General features: G+C 43.2%; 1 protein-coding gene across 2 annotated transcripts in view; it reads right to left on the bottom strand.

The window, feature by feature from the left end:
- HDAC8 (histone deacetylase 8) overlaps positions 1 to 15,593 on the bottom strand; it is a 229,066-nt gene that overhangs the window by 28,755 nt on the left and 184,718 nt on the right. For both annotated transcript variants that reach the window (XM_042974402.1, XM_042974401.1), the window contains exon 11: positions 816 to 921. In XM_042974402.1, coding sequence (XP_042830336.1) covers positions 816 to 921 — 106 coding nt within the window. The remainder of the gene's footprint in view (positions 1 to 815; positions 922 to 15,593) is intronic.

The raw sequence follows: 15,593 nt of genomic DNA on the forward strand, positions 1-15,593 counted from the left end.
TATGATACTCTTAGCCTCTTAACTCTGCAAATAATTAGGATCCAAAAGATATGCACACATATATACAAATTCAATTAAACAGGAAAATGGGTGCCAAAACAACTTTACAATATTGTAGATAAAGTGAATTGAGTTGTGGAGTAGCACCTGGGGTTTGGGGGGGGCTCTACTGGAAAGCTAAGGGCAGCATCCCCAAACAGCTAGTGGATAGTGTGATCAAGAGTATAACAACCTGATGACTGCCATTTCCCTCTGTCCAGAAGTCAGAATAATTGTAGGCCAGCCTAAGGGAAGGGCAAGATAGGGAAGCAGCCCCACCTTCAGTGCTTTGGGTAAGACTGGGGAGCCCACCCTCAGGGCACCAGAACCCTGACTATCCACTGTGGCCCCATAGTCTCTCAAGGCCATCTTGGATCAAGGAGCTACACTGGAATATGATGTCTTTGAGCCCCTCCTCCCCCTACCCCAAGTCTGAGTTGACTTGAACTTCCCTCACCTTAAGAGAGTTTTACTGTTGCTCTTTTAAAAGGAAAAGGGTTCCAGGGCATACTTTAGAACTAATTTTCCACTGGAGGTACCTAAGATAAACCTTTTGTCCCCCTGAAGGTGACATTAGCTGGCCAAATGACAATCCCAATCAGAGTGGCCAGTGTGGAATTCCAGCTACAAGCTATCAGGCCAAGAAGTTGTTTCCCTTCTAAGTCAGTGAAATGATTAGCCACCAAAAGACAAATGGTATTTGGGGAAGCTCCCACTGATGAGCCACCACAGGCTGGGTGGAATGAGGAGGGCAGGACTCGAGGGGTGGTGCTCACCTTTGATGTAGTTGAGGATTTGCTGGACTCGGTGGGGCTCATTGCGGTCTGGCCGGCAGCTTGGCGTGATTTCCAACACATAATCAGGACCATATGCTGTGAAAAACTGTAAGGAAAAGGGAAAGGCCAAAAAACAAACTAAACCACAGAAAACCTCAAAACCAAACCACATACACACAGAACAATCAAAAGAAAGCCACCACTGTCCATTAGGCAAAGGAGGCCCAGGTGGGCCAGGCAAGATGATACAGCAGGAAGCCCTGTCCTGGTGATACCATTCCTCTTGTTCAAAACCTCCAATGACAGTTCACTGCTAAATTATTTAGCTTGCTGTTGAAGGTTCTCTCTGCTCAGGTCCCAGCTTCTCTCTCCAGCCTTAGCTCTCACTGCCCCCTGTTCTCTAGCCACACTGCCATCTCTGGGCTCTCCCAAATCACATCATGCTTTGTTCTGCACCCCCCCCCCCACTCCCCCCCCACTCCCCCCCCCCCCCCCCCAGGATCTTTGCCATTGATCTTTGTTAGGGCTGCAAAGGCCCTCCCTCAATTCCTGCTGCCTGTGAAAAACCTCCCTATGCTTTCAGGCACAGCTCAAATGTCACCTCCTTCACAAAGCTGTCCCTTAATTTCCACCAACCTGCAGAGTGTTCTTTTGGTACCTTTTTTATGGCCCGTGTTCAACAAATACTACATGCCTACATATTATATGTGGGTCACTGTGCTGGCTGCTGTTGAGACTGTGAAGATGGGCAAGACCTCCTGTGGGATCCTCTAGGTGTTCATAAACCCATTCTGCATTAGATAGAGATTTTTCAGCAGTGACCTGATCTCCCTGCACTGGATTGTCAGTTCCTTGAAGGCAGGCAGCACCTATGTCTTATTCACCTCTTTGATCCTCAGACTATGGCAGCTGTCTGTTAACTTTGGTTGACTTGAATTCCCTGACCCAGGAATGTCAAGCAAGCCTAGTTTCTCCAGTTTTTCTTTCTCTATAGTAGATTTTATTTGTTTTTAAATTCAGGGAATCAAAAGAAAGGTTTTTGGATTCTATTTCTAGCTCACTAGATGATTCCTTGTGACCTTTGGTAAGTCACAATATCTGATTCAGCTTCTCTATTAGGGCCCGCTTGGGGAAAAACACTCCATGACAAAGGGAATCATTCAATTGGGATAAGTTTTTGAATGGGAAGTATGCAAAACTACTAGTTTTGTTTAGTTTTTAACAGAAATAGTATTTGTGCATACTTTCTGGAGAGAGAGCATATGGTACTTAACATTACGTGCTTTCAATAGTGATATTGTTAGGTGGTAAGTAAAACAGGGACATTCAAATTCCATGGAAAAAATGGTAGGCAGGGCATGAAAAAAAGGATCTGGATATATGTTATGAATTTGATGTCATTCAGAGAACCCAAGGTTATTGTCATTGCCATCAAATTATCCTTGTTAAGAGTCTGGATGTATATCTGGCACCATGGGAGAAGTTGTGGAATGATCTCTAAGGGTTCTAACAGCATCTTTGTGGAATCCATGGGAGTAATTTAATTGGCAGATGGCTTTTGCACATCCATGATGGAAAACTCTATACATTGAATTAAAAGAAAAATTCCCAAGACTGCCCCAATGCTTATTATAATGCTTTTTTTTAATGGACTGACATAGAAAGGAAAGAGGGGCCTTGTTCTTTCCTGATGGAGTCATTGCTCTCTGATGCCTGAAGCCCTGTGTTCTGGAGATAAGAGAAGCCTTGAGTGGAGATCATCTTTATCAAACCCATATATGGAAGAGACAAGAGGGGTTACCTGGGAAATATATCTAGAAACTAACCCGCATTATGATTAAAAAAAACTTGAGAGGTTTGTATTTTTAGCTGATGATAGCCCCTCAGTCCAAGTTCAAGGATCTTGTGGGCTTGGCTCTGGAAGAGAAGGCTTCAAACAGGTGTTGCCCTCTCCTTAGGCGACCTCTTTTCCTCCAGAGGGTGTCAAGTAGTACACTCATTTCACAGGTATGGGAAGATGGGTTTAGAGAGAGCAATAGAAGAAAGGCAGCTGCAATGAAGTAGATACTCTGGGAGAGGACAGAAACCCCTAGCATCAAAGTGCTAAACAAATCAGAGGCAGGGTGCCTCACAGAGGTATAGGAGGAGAGAATGTTCTGCCTCCATCTAAGAAGATAACACTGCTGATCCTCTGCCAGCAAGATAGAGCTGCTGGTTTAGGGTTATTTGGAACATGTTCACATTGTGAATGTCTACTATATTGTTACCCATATTCTCCTGCTTTAGTTCCCTCTTTGCCCAAGAGCACACAGTTGTAACATGGTCAGCTGGTGCCAGAACTTACTTGTAATGTAACAGAACTCAGTTTGACTGGGTTGTGTCTCTTGATCTGGCTGCATTAGCACCTGGCTTTAACTAACCCATGAATAACCTATTCTTTGCTGAAGCAAGCTGGCTATAGGTAACGACCAAGTCTGGGTTCCCAGACATCTCTCCACCTTTGCCAATGAAATATTATTCCCAGGTTCTGCTTATCTGTTAGGCTAGGGGACAAAGATGATTTAGGAATGTCCCTGTTTTGTGATCCAGTTCAACATGGCAGCTGGCTGGTCCCAGCCTTGGGGAGGCACTGTTTGGGGCCAAGGGAAGTAACAGGCATTGGGAAGGCAGCAGCTGTATCTAAGGCAAAGGTGTTGCTCTATTCCCCTCTCTGGCTCTCTCATGGCATTTCTCTGTTTCTGTGTTATGTTATGCATTTATTTTGGCTTGTTAACTTTTTCTACCAGACTCTGCAAAGGCAGAAACTCCTGTCACATAATCTGCAGAACTGTGGAACTGAGATCAAGTCATCAAAGGTTCTTCTTAAACCTTTATTTTAAAGTTATGTTGAATGAAATTCATTCACAAAAGATTTAGCTTGCTTTTCAGTTAATTCTGTGGAATAATGCAAAGAGCCAACTCATAGCATTAACAGCTTTTCTGGACTCTTGAGGAAGCATGGTGAGGTGGAAAGAGCACTGGCTTTAGAGTCGAACAGAGATGCATGTTATATCAGGATTCAGTCATGTGCCTCAGGCAAGCTGCTTAATCTCTCTTTTGTCATTGCTACCAGAAGATGATAATAAATGCAGATCTGGGTGGATTATTAGAAACCACTGAGATAGTATAAACAAAAGGGCCTAGCATAGGGCCCAGAACATAGTAGGACTTCAGTAAATGTGAATTCCCTTCTCCTGGGGCAAGAGGCCCTTGCCTAAACGGTGCCTCACCCATACCCTTGGGGATGTTGGGCCACACACTTGGGGCTGCTGTGTAGAAAGAATTGTTCCTCCTGCTAGACAAAACCCAGCAGCCCCAATGTCCTCTCCACTTGCTTAAACCATTAGCTCTGCCCCGGGCCTGTGGAGAAACTGACTTCTCTCACAGTTTCCTGCCCTACGCTCCAGCCACTTGTTACTTACTAGAGAGGTGGAAAGGAAATCTGATCACATAAGGCAAAGGAGATATTGGGGTGGAGGGATTTGGCCAGCACTAGAAATAGCTCGGGGCCCCACCCTGAAACTGCCCTCTAACCCTGAAGAGGAAAGGAAATGGGCAAGCAGCAATCCTATTCCCAGACAGGTGGAGTGGGGATGAAAGAGGCCAGCTGGCCTTCCAGTCAAAACGTTGGCTTTGATCTCAGCAAAGGAAGGAGGGAGGTGCTAACCCTTCTCCACCCCTTCCCCTTTTCCCTCAGCACTCCTTTTGCTTTCTGGGTTTTGGTTTATACATTTTTGAGGGGAACATAGTAGTCGGAAGGAAGCAAATGGGAAGTATGAAGTGGTGCTGAGGGATGGGAACTGAAGGTAATGGTGACTTTAGGGGACTTGGTCCCTTCTGGACCCAACAGTCAATGAATAAAGAAATGAAAATAGCTCAGTTCTCATTCAGATCAGCCCAGATCAAGGCACCTTTCTTGATCATTTCTCTCCAGCTCTTGCTCATACAATGTGAACAGTATACACTTAGATATTCAGCCAAGAAGAGATTCAGAAGTCTTAAATTTGGTTTTATTCCTTCATAATCCAATTTGCTCACAGGAAACCAAGCCACAAAACTGGAGCAGCCAATTCTTTTATCTGTCCCTCAATATTTATTAAGTGCTTACTATGTGCCCGACTAGGTTAGTTCATGGGTTACAAAGACAGTAAGACATGTTTAGTAGGAAGAATTATTATAGTGTAGTGTGATGAGAGTTGCAATAATACTAAAGATAAAAGTAATAAAACCATTTATTAAAGGCTTATTATATGTCAGGCATCTAAAGTATCTCAGCACTTTTTATGGATTGACTTAGTTCTCACAACCAACCCACATGGAGATACTATTAATTATTTCCATTTTAAGATGAAGATTTGGGGGCACTTGGGTGGCTCAGTCAGTTGAACATCCGACTTTAGCTCAGGTTGTGATCTCATGGTTGTTGAGTTCGAGCCCCACATCGGGCTCTCTGCTATCAGTGCAGAGCCTGCTTTGGATCCTCTGTCACCTCCTCTCTCTGCCCCTCCCACACTTGCATGTTCTCTCTCTCAAAAATAAATAAACATTAAAAAAAGTGAAGATTTGAAGTGTAGAATAGTCAGATAACTTGATAGAGGTCACACAGCACATGTAGAGCTGACATTTGAACCCAGGTCATTCTGGAGATCAGCACTACTTACTGGAGCCTCTAAATTACCTCAGAAACATTGAAATTCCTTTGATATGGCTCGAAGGTAGGGCATAAGGAGAAATAGGACACGAGGCTGGAGAGGCAGGCATGAATTTTATAGTAGGCACTGCCCACTCCCCACATTCAGGCATTTGGTCTTATTCCAGACTAGAAGGCTCATGAGGGCAGAACATTGTTTTGCTCTCTGCTGTATTATCAGTTCCCAAGACAGTGCTTGCACCTAGTAGGTTGGTAAGTAACTGTGGGATAAGGAAATGAAAACTTGGGGAAGCTTATAAATGAGGGAATGGACAGGTCAGCTGTGTCCTTTATTTTTCTTTTTTTTAACATTTATTTATTTTTGAGAGAGAGAGAGAGAGAGAGAGAGAGAGAGAGAGAGAGAGAGAGAACATGCAAGTGGGGCAGGGGCAAAGAGAGAGGGAGACAGAGGATCCAAGCAAGCTCTGTGTTGTCAGTGCAGAGCCAATGCGGGGCTCAAACTCACGAACTGTGAGATAATGACTGGAGCCAAAGTCAGATGCTTAACAGGCTCCCAAGCTATGTCCTTTAGAAGACTCATTGGCTACAGCATGGAGAATGGAACAGCATTTGACGGGAGGAATGCAAGTAGGGAGACCAGTGAGAAATCTGGTGGTAGAACCATGATGAGTGGTATCTGGGCCTGAATCATAACCGCTGTGGGAGGAATGGAGAGATTGAAAGGCTGAAAAGACATCATCAATAGTTCTAAACAATTTATTGGATGTGGGAAGTAAGGAAGAAGAGAGAGTCAAAGATTTCTGACCATGTGGGAGGTGCATTAATGAGATGAAGAATACAGGCAGAGGACAAGGGCTCATGGTAAGGTGTGTGTGTGTGTGTGTGTGTGTGTGGCGGGAGTTGAGTGGGAAGAATTTTGAGGGTTAGGATCCTGATGCTGTAGTGCTCTGGTATTTAGGAGAAGGGTTGGGCCTAAAGTACAGGATGTAAGATTTGGGAGTTGTCGGTGACATAAAAGAATTGGATGAAGATTGCCAAGGAACTGCTTTGCTGGCAGGGGAGGCTTACTACAGAGTGAGAAGGGAAGAGAGGGAAGGAAAGCATCATGTAGAACAGTCAATACTTTAGAGGTGGACAGAGGGAGTGCATACAGTTCTGGTGACAACTTGAGATATTACAGAGAGATTAGGTAAAAGGAGGGCAGTCTTCTGATTTGTCAATGGGAAGGAGACGTTTGCTATAGCCAAGTCAGTGAAGGGTGTGGACAAGGCCTAACTGGAGTAGACTGAAGAATCAGATGGGAGGAAGTGCAGATGAGAATGATGGTACAAATATACTTTTTAAGAGTTTGACCCAGGGGTGGGGTTCGGGTAGGTGGGTGATTTAAGATGAGAGGGTTTTAGGTATATTTAAAGGCTGAGGGGAAGGGTCTATGGGATATGAGTCCGACACAGCCTGATAGGGATTTAGAGTTAGTTATGTTTGTCTTTCTGGCTCCGGAGTTCCACAAAGGGAAGAATACTGTTTTATTCATATTTATATTACCTACAGCTCCTAGCTTAGGGCCTAGAAAATAATAGGTGCTCAATTCATGTTTGTTGAATGAAGGAACTAAAATGTGTTTCAAATTCTAAGATTTGCATCCAATAGAGAGAATTAGCATCTTGAAAGACAGGGTGATTGTAAAAGAGCAGGAATGGGGCGGGGTGGGAGGTAGTCAGTAGAGGTAAGAGAATGCTGGACAAATCTGAGACCAGCAAGTACTGTAAGTTAGATAAGTTGGTAAAGGAGAGAATAGGAGGCCTTGAGTCCCAGGTTGAGGAGACAGGACTTGATGTGACAGGCACTGGGGCAGCTTCAGGATTAGATCTGTGTCTTATGGAACTTGGGAGCAAGCATAAAAAGGCTAGGTGACCAGTGTGGGGGCTTTTGCAATAGTTCAAGGGGAGATAACAAAGGCAATTGCTATGGAGATGGGGAAGATGGGAAAGATACATTGTAAAGCTAGACTCACCAGGACTTTGGTAATTGATTGGCTGCAGAGGAAAGGAGAGAAGGGAGAAGTCAAAGTTGACCCCTAGGTTTTGATTCTGACTAAGTGGGGAGAATTGCTATGTCACTGACAGAGCTGGGGTAAATTAGCAGGAAGAGCGAGTCTGGCTAAGGGAAGCTGATGGACTTGGGTTTAGTTGGGTTTGAGATTACAGTAGAGAATCTGGGTCACTATGTCTAACAGGCAGCTGAACATGTGATGATAGTCTATGGAAGTAATGTCATGGCTGAAGACTAAGGTGGTAGTGGGTAAAAAGATCCATTGAATAGGCAGAACGAGCAGCCAGAGAGGAAGAAAGAGAACAGTAAAGTGAAATCTCACAGATGTAGGGATGAGATTCAGCATGAGGAAGATGCTTAAAAGAATACATTTGCCATGCTGGCAATATGCTCTTGTGGCTAAACTAGTATTCCTCTCTCCTAGTCAGTAGGGGATACAATGATACTGCTTCTAGCCAGCCCTCTTTTCATAATACTCCAAGTAGCTCTCAAATTTTTTATTGTTAACTCAAGTGTTACCTTTTCTTAAAAATTAGACTCAATTCCACCAGGGTAAGTCCAAGGTTAGTGCCAATCTCTCTTACAGATCCTTGAGACTTTACTCTGCCTTCACCTGGGGAGGTTGAGCTCATGATTGTGATGTGGGCCCTAACCAGGAAGAGCATTTATTGTCCTGAATTACTCTGAATGGAACTCATCACAACCAGAATGACATAGCACCAGTGTCTTGTATGATGCTTCTCAGCCTTTCCTATATCACCAATTAGTCCATCAAAGAACCTTGGCCACACCATGATGGAAACAAAAAAGCTCTCCTTTCCTGAGAAAAAAAACAAAACATTTCTGTTTACAGGAAATTCAGTTATTATATATATCGTTTATGGTACATTTTAGGAACATAAAATTGCGGTGGTATTATTAGGAGTAAATTTTATTGCCATAGCTTTACAACACAAACACACAAAAATAAAAATCCCATCAGTTGTTGGACCAAACTGGCAGGAAGCAGCATATCAAAGGCAATTGCTTACGGGCAGGGGAATGGAGAATTAGAAGTGTCCAGCGCATCACTTGAGAGGTCAGGAGGATATGGCTATTGGAGAGAAGATGTTACATGTGGAGGTGGACATGAGGATGGAAACCAAGCATCCCATCTAGATTATATCTGTATCCCACCTGCGGTACTCATGTTATCCCTTGAACACAGTCAGTATTTAAAAACTCTCATGGTGAGACTCACATAACACTGCAAATAAATGTTTGAATGAATGAATAGTCCATGGAAATAGTTTTTTTATTCAGATGTTTAAATGGCATTTTAACTATTGGTATAGAAGAAAGTTTATTAAGCAAAATAATCAGGTAACCTGGGGAATGTTAGCTTATTTGAACACCAATTATATTTAAGCAAAGAATATGTCCAGTATTAATTAGTCTTGTTTCATTAACTAAACTTAGAGACTTCATGAATACATAAATATGGCCCTTTAGTATATTGTGTATTCAGTGAGGTCAATCCACAGTAATTTGTGTGTGTGTACTACCTGTGTATGTGTGTGTGCATGTGTGTTCTATTAGGTGCTGAGTAACAGATTTGAACTTTAACCCATAGCTTTGGACTTTCAGCCCAGTGGGATTTCCATTATATGAAGAAGTAATCAGCATAGTTAGAGAGATTTCTGGAGTATTATGGGATGAGCCCTAAATCTTTGTTCCACAATTTACTAGCTGTATGACCTTAGGCAAGTTACATGACTGTCGTGTCTTGGTTTTCTTATTTGTAAAATGGGGATAATAAAAGAATGTGCCTTATAGAGTTGTTGTGACAATAAATGCATTAATTCATGTAAGGCACTTAGAACAGTGCTTAGAGCATAGTAAATGCTCAGTAAATATTATTAAATGCTAGATGATATCATCATCATCATTATTATTATTGTGATTTATCAGCTGTACAAAGAAACAGGAGTTCTGCATGTAATGGGCAGTAGTAAAACTGGATTTCTTTTTTTTTTTTAAGATGCATTTTCTTTTTTTAAAAAATTTTCAATATATGAAATTTATTGTCAAATTGGTTTCCATACAACACCCAGTGCTCATCCCAAAAGATGCCCTCTTCAATACCCATCAAGATGTATGTTCTTTAACAATTTTTTTTCCTTTAAAAATTTTTTTTGAATGTTTATTTCTTTTGGAAAGACAGACAGAACACAAGCAGGGGAGGGGCAGAGAGAGGGAGACACAGAATCCGAAGCAGGCTCCAGGCTCGGAGCTCTCAGCACAAAGCCTGACACGTGGCTCAAACCAACGAACTGTGAGATCATGACCTGAGCCGAAGTCAGGCACCCAACTGACTGAGCCATCCAGACGCCCCTAAAATTTTTTTTAATGTTTATTTATTTTGGAGACAGAGAGAGAGAGAGAGAGAGAGAGTGTGAGCAGGGGAGGGGCAGAGAGAGGGTCGTGGGGCTCGAACTCACGAACTGTGAGATCATGACCTGAGCCTAAGTCAGACACTTAACCAACTGAGCCACCCAGGCACCCTATGGATTTCTTCACAAATGCCCATTGAGAATGAATGAGGGTAAGTTCCAAAGAGCTTTATCCACAAACCCTATAGCCAGAAAGATGGCAGAGAGATCAAGAAAAGAAGGATCCAAATGAAAAGGATTAAAAAATGGAAGAGGGGCACCTGCTAACTGACTTCGGCTCAGGTCATGGTCTCACAGTTCGTGAGTTTGAGCCCCACATCGGGCTCTGTGCGGACAGCTCAGAGCCTGGAGCCTGCTTCAGATTCTGTGTTTCCCTCTCTCTCTGCCCCTCCCCCACTCACACTCTGTCTCTCTCTCTCAAAAATAAATAAATATTTAAAAAATATAAAAAAATGGCAGAAAGGAGAAGGGAATGAGAAATTGGAAGTGGTGGGAGAGAGAGGCAGGGGGACAGAGGTGACAGAAGGAAGAAGAGATAAATATGGAGTACATTGGTGAGGGAAGGAAGGAAGCTCAGAGGCGGCGGCAGAAGGGACAAGGACAGGGTGGCTGCCACTTCACTAGGGGTCTCCCTGCAGGCTTCGGTTTTCCTTCAGGTGTGGTTTCAGGGGCTTAGAGGAAAGATCCTGGCCAAGATTAATACCTTCCTCACATCACTGCTGTTCCTCAAATTTCCATTATTAGAGAGAACTCTTCCTTCATATTCATAAATATGTGCAGGGCCAACTTTGGTTATACCACATGTCTCTGTTAATCAAATGAATATTTTGGAAACAAGCCCACACATGAAGCTTTTTTTTTTTTTACATCAACTTTTCCTTAAGCCAAAGGTGGGAATGGAAGATGGTAGAGTACAGTGATATTGCTTTACCTGGCTTGTACTAAGTATTAATCTTGGAAATGGATTCTACTAGAGGATTAGTAAGTGCTGCCTTGGCTTGACCTTTTTTTTTAATTTGAGAGAGAGAGAGAGAGAGAGAGACCAGAGGGAGAGGAAGAGAGAATCTTAAGTAGGCTTCTTGATCATGACCTGAGTGGAAATCAAGAGTCAGATGCTCAACCAACGAAGCCACCCAGGCGCCTCTTCGCTTGATCTTTATACTACTCCAAGCAACTGCTGTCTCTCTATTCCTTCACTACCGAACTTCTTAAAATTTCTCTTTTCTTCACTACCTTGACTGTTTCCTTTCTCAGACATTTTAACCTACTGCTCTCTGTCTTCTTATTCATATGCCATGTCCACTGAACTCTTTCCTAGAAGGATGACAAAGAGATTTCAGCTTATTGGCAACTCTGATTAGTAGTAGCTGCTTGGGGTACTGTATTGGGAAGGATTCTGAGGCTGTGTCTAGGTTCATCAGGAAAATGTGCCATGATCAGTTTGTCATGTAACTCATGGTGGTACATGCTATCAGGGTGGGAGCTGGGGAGATGTAGTCATATGTGCCTATTATTTGCCATGCCTGCTCTAGGACACCAAGAGTGACCTCCTCATTGCCAGCCTATTGTCTTTTCAGTTATTACTCATTCTATTTGATCTCTCTCCAGCACATGTCATCAACTATCCCCTATTTTGGGGCATTATCTTCTCTCTCATCACCACCTCTCTCCCTGTTCCTTCTTAGTCTCCTTCCCTGGGTCATCTTCCTTCATGTGCCTCTCAAAGGTAGGTGCTGTGGGTTGTGCTCTCAGCTTTTTCCCCCTCTCTCTGCAAGAGTTCACACTCTCTGCTGTTGTTTTAATCACTTATAAGCAGAGATCCTACATCTCTGGGTCCAGTGTTTATCCCCAGCCTCTGGCTTGCATTGATAACTGTCTGCTGAACATTTCTACCTGGAAAGCTTGAATTCTTGGTATGTTATGCTTAATGTGTTCCAAGTGGAGCAAATTCAGTATAAGTCTTTCCAAAGAGAACATTCATCTTCTCTTTTTGTTCACTCAGCACCATAGGTGAGTCCCCTCATACAATAACTCCTCAGCAAAGGTTTGAACTTATGACCCTGAATGGGTCAGTGTGCTTGTGCTTTGTTTAGAAGCACTGGATTTTGTGCTTTCAAAATACCTGAAATGATACGGGATTCAGATATAGAGATTAGGGGATGTCTGTGAGATATTCTCATTGGTTGATGAGTAATGGCTTTTTTCCTTCTCCATTTGTTAGATGAGAAAAAAAACAGATATCTAACCAGTTATAAGAAGACAGAGTCTGGCATTCTTTCTCAGGGGACAGCCAGATAGCAAGCAATATGTTTTGGGTATTATTTGAAAACACTCACTGGTTATCTGCTGGGGTGGGATGCAGAGGGGGAGGTGCTGGGAGACAATGATGAAGCAGACAATCCCTGGCCTTGAGGAGCTTACAGCCTAGTACAGAAGGCAGACAGCTACAGGAATAACTACAATAAGATGAATGTTAGAGGTGAATCATTTCTCTAGAGCTATGGTAACTCAAGCGGGAATTCTTAATTCTGAGTGTGGGGGATGGGTAATGGATAAGACTTCATGGAGGATAGGGGAAGTGACTGAATTGGCCTTGAAGGATAAGTAAGATTTAAATAGGAAGGGAGAGAAGGTAAGAAAGGCAGAAGAAGCAGAATGAAGATAATGAAGATATATTTTAGACAAGTCATCACAAATTAATTTATGAGAAAGAACAGAGTACTGGGTCATAACTAGCACCAGCACAGCTCTGTAAGCAACTTTGCTGTTTTCTGTGTACAGCACATCCTTTATTTGTCATGAACAATGATAGACTGATGGGCTTGGCAGAGTCAGAGGAAAAGTCATGATGGTCTTGACAGTACATCAGAGTAGGATTTATATCTGATATAGCCATCAGAGTGGTTGCTTGGGGGCAAATCAGGGTTGTATTTGCTTAGAACCTGTTGATTCATTTGTTCCCTCATTCACTTGACACCAACATCTCCTGACCACTCCTGCGTGCCAGGTTCTGGGCACAAAGTGATGAATGAAACTCAGACCCTGCCCTCAAGGAGTAGATGGGGAGACAGCTGTGTAAACACTAATTCTAATGCTCTGTGGTAAGTGCCATAATAGACATGCAGGCAAGGAGCTCTTAGAGTCCAGACAGTAGACAAAGCAAAGCAGTGCTCTTTGAATCAGCCTCTAACTGATTTCTCTGTCTCCCTGCCCTCCTTGGGTTTTCTATAAGAAATTCAGATTTGATCATGTCATTCCCCTTGCCTAAAAACCATGGTTGGCTCCCCACTGACTGTAGGACCAAGTCCAAACTCTAAAGCAGGACACATAAAGGCCTTTACAGTCTGGCCCAACCAACTTCTCCAGTCTTATCTCATACCATGGTCCGGGCTATGGCCCCTACACTGTAGCCACACTGAACTGTAGTGTCTCTTCCCACCTCCCCACTCCTCATTATCTGGTTGACTCTTCTGCAATCCTTGAGCCCCTGCTAAATGTTGCTTCTCTGTTGTACTGTCCCCAACTCCCCCAGAAGGAATAAATTTCTCCTCTGCATTCCCACAGCTCACTGTCAACCTCTCTGTTCTAGCGCTTATCACGTTATAGAGTAATTGTTTCTATGCCTTTCTGCCTCTCTAGGTAGTGTTCTCCTCAAGGTTGGGAACTGGGCCTTACTCTTTTCTTCATCCTTGAGATGTGCTATGGGTCTGGTACATAGTAGGTGCTCCATACATCTCTGCTGTGTGAATGAATGACTCTGACATGTGGCCACTTGGGCCTAGTCGTTGTCAGCAGCTGGCATTACTTAACTTGAGAGATGCATAAAAAATGAAGGGCAGCCAGAGTAGTTGAAAAACAGGCAGCTCTAGTGACATCATGAAAAATACAAAACTGGAGAAGTTTGAGACAATGCTCCCACTCAGCTTTTAACAAATGACTTTCCCTTCTGAGCAGCCCCTTTTTGTCTCCCTCTCATTCACTTTCAAAAACTCAGTCATTGAAATGATTCTAATTATTCATGGTCAGTGACATATCCAGGAAACACTTAGTTTACAAGCAATTAAAATACACTAAAATAGATTTATCAGGTTGAACCTGATCCTGCTGGTAAGAAGGGAGTAAATGACTTACATCTTGGAGGTATATTTGCTTCCTGAGGTTACTCTTTATCACTCTTTATCTACTATGGTAGTTTGGTGCTAACATGGCAAAAATCCAGAGGCGAGTGTGCTGTGAACAGTGCAAGGAGCCTATAGACTGTGTGGTTAACTACATCTAGCTGTCCTGTGAATGAGTAAGCTGCCTCTACTCACATCTACCCCATTGTGGGGGAAAGGCTGTCTCAGCAGTAGTCAACTCTGGGCAGTAGGAAAGGTCCCAGCACTGTTATTGGAGGCTTGGTTTCCAATAAGATTGGAAACACTTGGAATCACTTAACCCCTCAAGGCTCAGTCTCCACATTGGTAAAATGGGGACATAAATCTCCAGTCTACCAACTTTAAAGGGTTGTTTATGAGGAGCAATGGAAGAAATTTTGTGAAAAATTCTAGAGGCTAGACAAATGGAGGGGGTTTCACTTTTATTACAAAAACTCTAACTTGTGGTTGTTGGGTCCCTTCAATGCTCTAGATGTGGCTAATGCTCTTCAGCAGATTGGTGAAGATATACTCTGGCTCGTCCCCTAAGAGTTTATTTAAGAGTTCACACAAGGACAATTCATTACCTTGCCAGACTCAGACTAATGGTGTTTTTTTAAGTTTATTTATTTTTAGTAGTCTCTACACCCAACGTGGGGCTTGAACCCACAACCCCAAGACCAAGAGTCACACGCTCTTCCAACTGAGCCAGCCAGGTGCCCCAAACCAACAGTGTTTTAATCTCCCTCTAATGAAGATGGCAGTCAGCAGTGAAACAGACCATTTTGTTGAAGAACAGAAATGGGGCAGCAAAGGCTTAGCACATGGAGTCCAGGTGTCCTCAGAGATTTTTTGCCATCCCTCCCCACAGCAGGCCCTGCTTCCTTGGGTTTGACTGTAGGGAAAAACAGCCCCCTTTTGCTCTCCGAGAAACCTAGAACATATAGTTAAACTATTCAGCAGGCCAATGTGATTGGCGCAAACTTTAAAATGAACAAACTGAAATGGCATATTTCAGCACCAGCTTTTAAGCTAAATGCAAAGGAACTGCAAAAAAGCCAAAAGTCTGCCACAAAAGTGGGGCAGGGAAGCAAAGGTCATGGCAAATCAGTAGAGTGATGGTCCACCTGGAAGTCTGACTTTAAATTGTTAAGCCCTCGAGATACATTAATGGAAAGTCATTTACCTTACATCTGCAAGGGTCCTGGGTTCCTTCATGCTCTGTCGCACCTCCCTGTCTTTCTGTTTACTGTTCTTTTTGTAGGCACTGCCTGGCCCTCCCTTCTCAGCCTAGACCATTTCTACTCATGTTTCGAGACCCAGCTCAAATGTAACATCTTTGAAGTCTTTGCTGACTTCCCAAAGGTGAAGTTCCTTGTTCCCTCCTTTGTGCCTCCACAAGGCCTTTTACAGCCCCCTGGCCCACTCCGGCATATTTGTTTATGTGTCCTTCTTCTACATTAAGGCT

Source organism: Panthera tigris, chromosome X (assembly GCF_018350195.1).
Source record: "Panthera tigris isolate Pti1 chromosome X, P.tigris_Pti1_mat1.1, whole genome shotgun sequence".
NCBI classification, from domain to species: domain Eukaryota; kingdom Metazoa; phylum Chordata; class Mammalia; order Carnivora; family Felidae; genus Panthera; species Panthera tigris.